Raw genomic sequence first — 9,856 nt, 5'->3', positions numbered from 1 at the left:
GAACCTCATCTTTCAGCCTGGTGTTACAATGTCCTTCTCTCAAGTTTAATATTGGTGAGCTTCATACTTCATATTGTGCATCTGATTTCTGCATTTGATTTTGTATGATTATCATGCATTAGCATGATAAAATTGTATACCGATTATTAGCTTAATGCGTTTCTCTTTTCTAACTTACTTTCCCTGGTTCTCACCATGTGTTCTTCTCTCACATTCTTTCACTGACTGATAAACGTTATCACAAACACTCAACAAACAGGTCCAATTGGTCTATGTTTGACCAGTCAGCCTGCTTGTTTTACAAGAATCAGTCAGAGGGATCATTGTCATTTGTAAACATTAAAAAACCTCACATTCAGATTAAATGACTTTTAGATCAGGCCGAACCAATGTGCATATTTCAGTGTAATAAAATATTTATCATCCTTGTTTAGTGGTCATCATGAGCAGAGCATGGGCTTTGTTTAAATCTCATCCATACATCTCCAATGTGGTGGGATACACAACGCTTTTTGCCACAGCAGACCTCATTCAGCAAAGCATGATGGGAAAATCTCAGGACAAAGGTACAGTTCACAAACTGGATCGAGTGGGACAAGATACCTCCAACACTTCCGTTGAGGAATTAACTGTGGCTGGAGAAGCAAAGACAGATGATAAAATAAGGGACTCAGAAGGAAATAAAAAAGCTTTGGAAATAAATAAAACATCAGCTCCAGTATAACGTGCTCCACAGCTTCACAGCATCAACTGGGCCCAGACTGCTCGGGTGGCACTGGTTGGGTTCTGCTTTCATGCCAACTTCAATTACCATTGGCTACGTGGACTGGAGAGGATGTTTCCAGGAGGAGGGATCAGAAGAGTGTCACTTAAAGTGTTTCTGGACCAGCTATTTGCAGCTCCTATGACAATAAGTGCTTTCTACATTGGTGAGAACCAGGGGTTTTTCGTCATACTTCCACTTCTACTTTCATAATTGAACGAAATCAATACATAAATATATGTGCATATGAATTGATAGTTGGAAATGTTTTACTAAAGCGTTTATTACACTTCTAAAGGGCTGAGCACATTGGAGGGTGCAGAAGATCCCCTTGAAGACTGGAGAACTAAATGTTGGACTTTTTATAAGGTAACAACAACAAACACAGGAAGAACACAAGTACTATATTCAACATAAATGTAAATATTAAAGGTTCAGGAGCGATTCTAACACACTGGTTTACTTTTCTGTCTCTCAAGTAGACTGGAGTAGTGTATTGGTCAACAATGCAGGTACTATATTAGTCCATCCATTTGTTTACTTCTGTTCATCTGTTTCTAAAAGGTTTCCTCATTTTCTCCCTAAATTATATTTTTCATGTCTCAGGCTGTGAACTTCTCGCTGATCCCGCCGGTGGCTCGTACTGTTTTTGTTGGAGGAGTCGCTCTTGTCTGGACTGTCTTCTTGTGTCATTTCAAGCAACAGAAGAGTGACTTCCTGACTTAGGCTTTACTCTGCAGCTGCTTGGCTTTGAATTTAGCCCAAACATGGACTTTCTTTAATCAACATATGCAACATATAATGCATAAATGCAACTATGTACATATTACATATAAGGGATGCAATAAAGCTGGCTGATGTTTTAAACAACATTCAATCTGAGCAAATAATGTTGCTTGTCTCCATTCTATTGGACTGAATTATTTCTTACCCCCGAAATGGTGGTAGTGAAAGATATTTACTTCCACACTGAAATTAGAGTAAAATGGATTATCAAAAAAGAAAAAATGAAGGGTGTGGACTTGGTTCTATGCATCGGTTGTTGATTTTGATAGGTTATGTGGGCAGAACACAGATGAATCATTCACAAAAAGATCTAAAACCAGAGTTGAGTAAATAGTTTGGGTGAATTTTCATTTCATGCTGATTTCATTTCATTCACGATTCATGCTTAGGAGGGAAATGTTATAGATTTATTGAAATAAAACAATAGGAATTGGTTATATATAATGGGGGAACTACAATGATATTATTATTGCATTTATTAATTTATATAAAAATATATAATATTTATTTATCAGGGACAATAGACATTCATTATATTATTATTTTTATTTTAAGGAAAAAAAATGCTGTGGCTTGTCAAAAAAAGTCAATTGTAGGTTTATTTCAGCTGCTTAAAAGTAAAAATCTTTATTTTTGTCTTAGTGGTAATTTTAGCCTACCAGTCACTAAGATTTCCTGAAAACATCTGCAAATTTAATTTCCCCTCAAAACATTAAAGATTACACTACAGACATGAAGTCATTATTAACCTTGCAGTCATCCTCGTTTAGATTTTCCTTACATTTCAATCTGTTTGCCTGGTTAAACGCGTTTTAGAATGAATTTCAATAAATAGTGTACCTAGCAATGTTTAAGTGTGTTATCTGTGTGACAAACCAGAAGCAAGCTCAATATTTTTCAGACAGGAAGCCTGCACCAATCCGGACCCACCTTTACAGTCACATGACTCTTGGAGTTCCGTAATCTCGTTCTACGTCCTCTCGCGAGCTTTCCTTCTCCCTTTCCACTCTGAGTCCAAGATGGTAGGTAGCTTGATTTCTTGTGGAATGTACCAGTGTCCAAAATCTACCTCCATCCTCAGCTGTATCTCTCTTAATTCTGCCGCAGATGATGTTTAGAAGCATTACATAGTGCCACAAGTCAAAAAATATGTGTATTGTAGTGGATTGTGTGTGGATTTAGTAAGTAAATGTCGGCTAGCGCACATTCCCATTCATGTGTCGTGTGTTAAAATACTTACAGATGTCTAACGACAACGTGTCACTCTTATTAACATTTTGTATATCCAGATATTCAAAATATGCTGATATTTCATTAGTTTCCTAGACAAGGTAGAGTGCTAGAGCAAACTCGTGTTGGCTAAGCTAACTCTGTTAGTGCTAGCAGTCCCTGTGTATCTGAGACAAATGTATTAATATGAAGTTATCTTTTCACGTTGGTTTTGTAGTAATTATAGCCATTATGCGTCATTGTGGCTAGTTAATGTTTGCTAGTTAAGTTACTCTACTGAGAGCGTGCTAAATCTGACACTGCTCCAGGGATTTTTATTTGTGTGTAAATGATGATTGTGTTTGATCTTAAAGGGAGTTGACATCAGACACAACAAGGACCGTAAGGTTCACAGGAAGGAGCCCAAAAGTCAGGATATTTACCTGAGGCTCTTGGTTAAGGTAAGAACTATAATGAATCTTAAGACACATAAATAAGCAAGTTGAGGATGTACACTTCTATGGCTGATTGCATGGGTTGTCTGTTTGTTGCTTTCATTTTATACCAATGCATTTTTTGTTATTGTAGTTGTACAGATTCCTGTCTCGCCGTTCTGATGCTCCCTTCAACAAGGTCATCCTGAGAAGACTCTTCATGAGCAAGACCAACCGCCCTCCAATGGCCTTGTCCCGACTGGTGGGTTTCAACCACAATTTTACTCCTGTATATGCACATCTCATTTACATTTGCCCTGTTGTGTTAAGCCTCGTCACTTAAGAAAACTTTATTTTATCTTCAAAAAGATGAACAAGTGACTATTTAAATTATTGTAAACTTAATTTCTTTTTTGCATGTAGATCCGTCAGATGAAGCTTCCAGGCCGTGAAAACCTGACTGCTGTTGTTGTGGGAACTATTACTGATGACGTCAGGATTCAGAACATCCCTAAACTGAAGGTAAGACCAGACAATGAAAGTCATTATGATAACATTATTGTGTTCAAGGTCCGTCTGTCCACACATCTGCACATCCGTCTTGCTTCTGAGTCTTCCCATGTGTTCATGGGAAATGTTTTTAAGAGATGCTGAACTTTGCTAAAAGTTTTTTTTTTTGTAAGTATACGGTCGGTACCAAATTACGATACCTAAGGGGTTAATCTCATTAACGTCAGTGAGCCAATAAGCCTGCAGCACTAGGTGTATTTGGCTAGAAGCGGCGCGGCGCTGATTGATCAGTGTTTGACATCCGCGAGAGCGTTTCGAAAGCGCACGGAGCTGCTCTCTATATCGCGCAGTTTCGCTTACTTGACACAGACTGAAGCTCGCGTGACATTTCAGCGTCTGCAGTCTCACTAAATGAGGACATAAACACATGAACAACAGCTCTAGAACTGCTCTGAGAGTCACTTCATGAGCATTTTACCATTTGATTTGAGTAAAACTTGCGTCATATCATATACACACAGAACTGTAAAGGTATTCCCGGAAACCCGTCAAAATAAAAGTTCGGTTTAACTCGAAGACACTGCGGCAGAAATATATTAATATTGTTGTAGCAGTATGACAGTACATACTGCTACTACTAGGCTACTATTAAAATTATTAAAACTCTTATTTTTTAAATTAATCACACAACATTTCTTCCATGTTTTAATTTTAATAGTAAAATTTTGTTTGCCAAAATAAATAGTTTTATTTTCAATAATTTAAAAGAAAAATGAAATGTTTTATGCCTTCATTTGAAAACCAGATACAGAACACAGAATTTCTGAGGAAAAAGAAAACATTTCATAAGGCTGTTTTAAGAATAAATTTGAATAAACTAAGTAGTTTTTATGCATTCAAATAATTAGACATACTACACCAGAATTTAATAACAATAAAACATATGGTGAAAGAAAATAAAACACCCACTTATGAAAGTGGATAAAGATTTTAAATTTCTTGAAGTCTTTAACAATCTAGAATAAATGAATAGAAATGATGATTCTGTCTGAGCTATGCGTTTTAAAACGAGCACGCACTAGTGTAAACTGAAAACTATTTGAGCTTTATTAAAATTATTTGCACTGATTTATTGTGTTGGCTATATTTTGTTCCTTTGTGCAGTGGCTCAGGAGATGAGTCTTTGAGTCTGTATACATGTCAACAAGCTGAAAAAAATAAAACCAAAGTTTTTTGAGATATTGTAAACTGTTTTCATAAAATTGGTATCGAAAAAAGTATCGTTCAGGAACCGGTATCGATATCGAACATTTTTGAACGATACCCAGCCCTATTTATAAATCGTAAGTAATTTGGGTTTTTTAATGGTTTTTAAAGTTTTAATATTAGTATATTCAATAAGTTACTGAAAGTCTAAATGACTTTAGTTTACATCTTGGTTTTGTGTATTTTAGCGTTATAATTTATTGCCGCTTAAATAAGAATGTTGGTGTGACGGTAAAAAATTCCCAGCAATATTACCTACTGTTTTCTTGACAAACACCAAGTTTGTGTATTAATTTAATTGCAATCTTAATCCAAATCTGAGATTACAAGAAGGGATAAATCTAAACGTTATTTTGCTAATGCTTTTTAGCCTTTGGCAAGCACCGTAACTGTGCTTTGTGGTAATTTGCATGCTTTTTAAAGATGGACACAAGAACAGTATTTTATCACCACTCCACTACAGTGAGTGGGAGCTTTTAGGAACAAAAAGAGGAGCACTTAAGCATTTGAAACGGGCTGTTATTGCAACATATATGCGATGTAATTGAAAAAAAAAAAACAAGTAGCAGAGTAAAATTTTTACCTTATGTAAATAAGAGAAATCATGAACTTGTTACAATTTCCACATTATGCAACACCGAAAACCATTTAAACAATAGCGTGTCCATTTTCCTATTAGAGAGGATATTTAAATGCATAAATACGATATTTTCCTATTATTAAATATTAATTTATGACTTGTTCAAGCCGTGTGACTGACCATGTGAGAAGCTCATACATCACCGTGCATTTATCTTCATCCGAACACAAGTTTTATCTCTGAGGAGCCATGCAGATTTATTTTTACAGACGTTCCCATGAGAAACAATTATCATACAAATAGGGCTTAAGCACCCTTGGAAGTTTGCTGAAGCCCCCTATTGTGATCCAAGCAGCTGGTTGAGAAATGAGTTGATGGAACTCTTTACAGAACTTTGAGATGGAAATCGCTTTGGTCTTGAGTTTGTGGTCCGTAGTTTCATAGTTCAGCTTGATCTAGTTCATGCAAACATGACCCAGTGCATGTTCCATCATGTGTTGTCCAATCTAATTCATTTATGTAGGAAAAAATTAGAAGTAGAAAGACCGTTGATACAGCAGTATCTCAGCATATGTGCTCAATGACATTGTTTTTGTTCCTTTTTTAAATGCTTGCTTTTGGGAACGCAACATAGACCAGCCATCTTCTCATAGTTGTAATGAGAAGCCTGAAACAAAATACAATTTAATGGTTGAAAATGTAGACATTAAAATTGTCATGTTTTAATTTCTTTATTGATTTGAGAAATGGTAATAACAAGAATAAATGTATTATTGATAAATTTAATATTATTGGCCAAATTGTGCAAACTTGTGCTGTTTTATTGTTGTTTAATTGCATTTTAATTTTAAGTCATTTTAATTAATTGCATTTAATGGCGCTGTTATCTGCTTTGTCTTTTTTTTTTTTTTTGTGATACATAAATGTTTCTCAAGTCTCTCTCTGTTGACAGCTGCAAAGTATTTAGGTGTGTTTCACCTGCCGATGAAAGCACAGAGTGTGAGGTTGTCTCAATGCCTAAATGATCATTTCCCTTTCCTGTTTTCTCACAGGTTTGTGCCCTAAAGTTAACCGACCGTGCTCGTAGCAGGATCTTGAAGGCTGGTGGACAGATCATGACCTTTGACCAGCTGGCACTTACTGCACCTAGAGGACATGGCACCGTTCTGTTGTCAGGTACGTGTTCGTAAAGCAAGGATACAACTTCAGTACAAATTCAGTTCAGTCAAATTGATCTTAAAGTCTTAAAAATTATTAAATTTAGTTTTAAAAATGTAATTTGTTCAAATTTAAGGCCTTTAAAAAGTCTTAAATTGTACAAGAAAGTTATGATTATGATTTCAAGAGGTCTTCAATTTGGGGGTGGAAAGATCAGAATTGGCTGAATGTGACAAACTTCAAAAGGCTATGATTTCATGAAATAAACATGAGCGCTGCACGTTCAAAGTCTGGTGCTGTGCTGCTTTGTGTTACCGTTACCGGGGAAACGGTTATATTCTACCAAATGCTCCACCTGCTGTCAGAGAATGAATAAGCATTTTCAATAAAACTGTTTTGTTCAGAGAACAAATGCAAAAATTGACCCATGTTTTTACCCTGCAAACACGCAGAGCTTTAAATGTGAGCTGGTGGATCGATAAGAAGACAATGCATTATAAAAATCTAAACTGTGTAGGGGTGTGCGACATGTATGGTCTGCGATAATATCGTAATTGTTGTTTGAATGATGTGCGAATTGATATTATCAAGTATATTGCGAAAAGCAAACAAAACACCTAGACTAACAGACAAGAGCACGTGTGCATTTATAGTGCGTTCTTTCACTGCATGAATCAGTCTATTAAAATGCATTTAGAATGGCAGAAAATGTATACATTTATCATTTCATATAGTTAATATCACACGCAGAGTGCAGTTTTTTTCCCAAAAGTCATCATGATTACAAATGTGATATTGATTTTATACAATAGTTCAATAAACAATAAGTTAATCTTAAGAGACTTGCGTTTTAGACGCCATGCTTCCTGTTCTTGCTCTTTCTCCAACAAAAATCATTCCAAACACAGCTACAGCGCTGTTTTGCATCTCTGAGCAACATGACGGTGTTTCGTCCCTGAATGAATCAACCGTTTAAATGATTCGGTTCAATCGCAATGACTCACTTAAGTGACTTGTTGCCACCTACTGGCAGTTTTAATTTCACATTTAAGGTACCTTTTCATTTTTAAAATAATTGCAAACATCAATTTTCAATGTTTTGTTTAAAATATCAAAACATTATTTATGCATTTGTGACTGAAGATTAAAGTATTCCGTGTCCCTCAGAGCTGCATTAAACGGTGTGTAAATGCATCTAGACGTCACTTCTAATGCAGCTTCTGTGTTTCCAATGCATTGCAAAGATCAGCTTTGTTGATACCGATTTAATTTGCTTGGTAACAGCCCAAATACAAGAATTTGAGTCAAAAGATTGTACACACTTGTGTAAAAAAAAGAAAAGAAAAGTGGCTTAAAGGTAAAAAGGCCCATAAAGTTGGAAGTTATTAATTTCTATCACTGCTGTGAACTGACCTCACAGATTATGAAGAATATCAAAAAATTCAGGAGTCAGCTGTCAGCGCAAAATAGTCTAATTATTGTTATCGATAAATTCCCAGAAAATTGAGTTTTTGTCAATATCGCACACCCCTAATTTATTTAATTGATATAATACTTTATTGATATTTTGACATCCATTTTCTTAAAAATGGTTTAAAGGCTGAAATGTAAAGTATCATTTTATAAAAAAAAAATAGTTTGTGAAAACTTGTATCTGAACTGTAAATTATGCTTTTTACAGTAATTTTACAGTTTAGTATGGTATTAGACATTTCCCTACCCTGATCACATAGTATTATTATTTGTGCAGGTCTTAAAAATTCTGCAGAAACCCTGTTTTTTTCAATGAAGACGTTTTGTTTTCAGCTAAGCTCAGGGTTGTTAATTCTCTGATCGTGTTTGTCCGCAGGACCCCGTAAGGCCAGAGAGGTGTACAGGCATTTTGGCAAAGCTCCTGGAACCCCCCACAGCCATACCAAGTAAGGAAACAATATGCACTTTAATTTTAAGCTGTCATAAACTTTTTGATATGTTGATCATTTTGATGAACAGTTTAACTCAAAGCATGTTTCTCTGTTCTCTAGACCCTATGTGCGCTCCAAAGGCAGGAAGTTCGAGCGTGCCCGTGGTCGTAGAGCCAGCCGAGGATACAAGAACTAAATATCTGTCTTTTTGTATTCAATATTGTGATGCAAATAAAGATTGGATAATATTCCAAAAACAATCTTTTGGAATTGCTTCATCTAATTTTATGATCTGTTCAAAAAAGCTTTGTGTTTTGCAGTAGTCTGCTGTTTTTTTTCCTTTTTGAATCGTCTTTACTGTGAAATTGACAACCTACATGTACCTGATGCACTGAAATGACTGTGACAACCACATCAGGTGGAAAAAGCAAACCTAATGATGAAATGTTTTGTTGACAACTGTACATGTGCGTATGGTTTCCAATACAGTTTCAGAATTAACTCAAAGATCACTAAGAATTCGAATTGTCAAGTTAAAAGAAGTTAACGTCAGAGGAAAGGTGCAGACCTTGAATCAACCTTGAATTTTCCATTTTAATTTGCACTTACGTTTGCACAAAACAAGCTCTAAGCAGATTGAGTTAAACATTTATGAAAAGTTTCCATAAATGTGTAAATATCTAATTTAGCTCACAATTTAAATTCATGATGAAAAAGTTTTTTTTTTTTTAATGATCTTATCAGGCAAGTCTTGTGCTATTTAATTACCTAATTTCTTTTTTTGCAACATTTCAGTAATTGTTAAATTTTCAAACGTTAAACTATTCTAAACTCTTTATGGAAGGCAATAACTTGGAGGAACTGGTTTAAACTGGAAGAATTGGTTTAAAGTTAGTTTTAGATTAAGTATTGAGTCTGTTCCACTGTATGGCATTGTTGTCACTGTTTGCAATGGCATATCAGCTTGCCAAAAAAGTAAGTAAATGCATGCAAGTATAGTCATTTTTTTAACTTTGTAGTGTAAATGAAATACAGTTTTGAGTACAGAACTTATGTCAATGCAGATCACGGTTTTGAGAGAAAGCCATAGAACATATAGTGCCCTCAATTAAAATGCAAAATTGTTGCCATTTGTAGGATGACCATGCAAATGTAGAAGTAAAATGGTGCAACTGGAAGCAAAAGGAAGTATGTGGAAAAAAAACCGATGTGAAGTACTTGGCCGGTATTCAAAGGAGTTTTGCTA

At 35.3% G+C, this 9,856-nt stretch overlaps 1 protein-coding gene and 1 pseudogene across 2 annotated transcripts; both read left to right on the top strand.

The window, feature by feature from the left end:
- The first annotated feature begins 442 nt into the window (after positions 1-442).
- LOC306878521 (mpv17-like protein) lies at positions 443-1,489 on the top strand (annotated as a pseudogene). Its single transcript has 4 exons — positions 443-929; positions 1,062-1,132; positions 1,246-1,275; positions 1,370-1,489. The product of its transcript is annotated as a mpv17-like protein (transcript).
- A 922-nt stretch (positions 1,490-2,411) lies between these two features.
- LOC306877617 (large ribosomal subunit protein eL18) lies at positions 2,412-8,870 on the top strand. Its single transcript, XM_079429477.1, has 7 exons — positions 2,412-2,571; positions 3,133-3,219; positions 3,347-3,454; positions 3,616-3,714; positions 6,601-6,724; positions 8,556-8,625; positions 8,731-8,870. The coding sequence occupies exons 1-7, from the start codon at positions 2,569-2,571 to the stop codon at positions 8,804-8,806; spliced, it is 567 nt and encodes a 188-aa protein (XP_079285603.1). The 5' UTR covers positions 2,412-2,568; the 3' UTR covers positions 8,807-8,870.
- Positions 8,871-9,856: the final 986 nt, after the last annotated feature.

This window comes from Barbus barbus (assembly GCF_936440315.1).
Source record: "Barbus barbus genome assembly, chromosome: 12".
NCBI lineage: Eukaryota > Metazoa > Chordata > Actinopteri > Cypriniformes > Cyprinidae > Barbus > Barbus barbus.
This window is presented reverse-complemented; position numbering and strand designations above follow the sequence as displayed.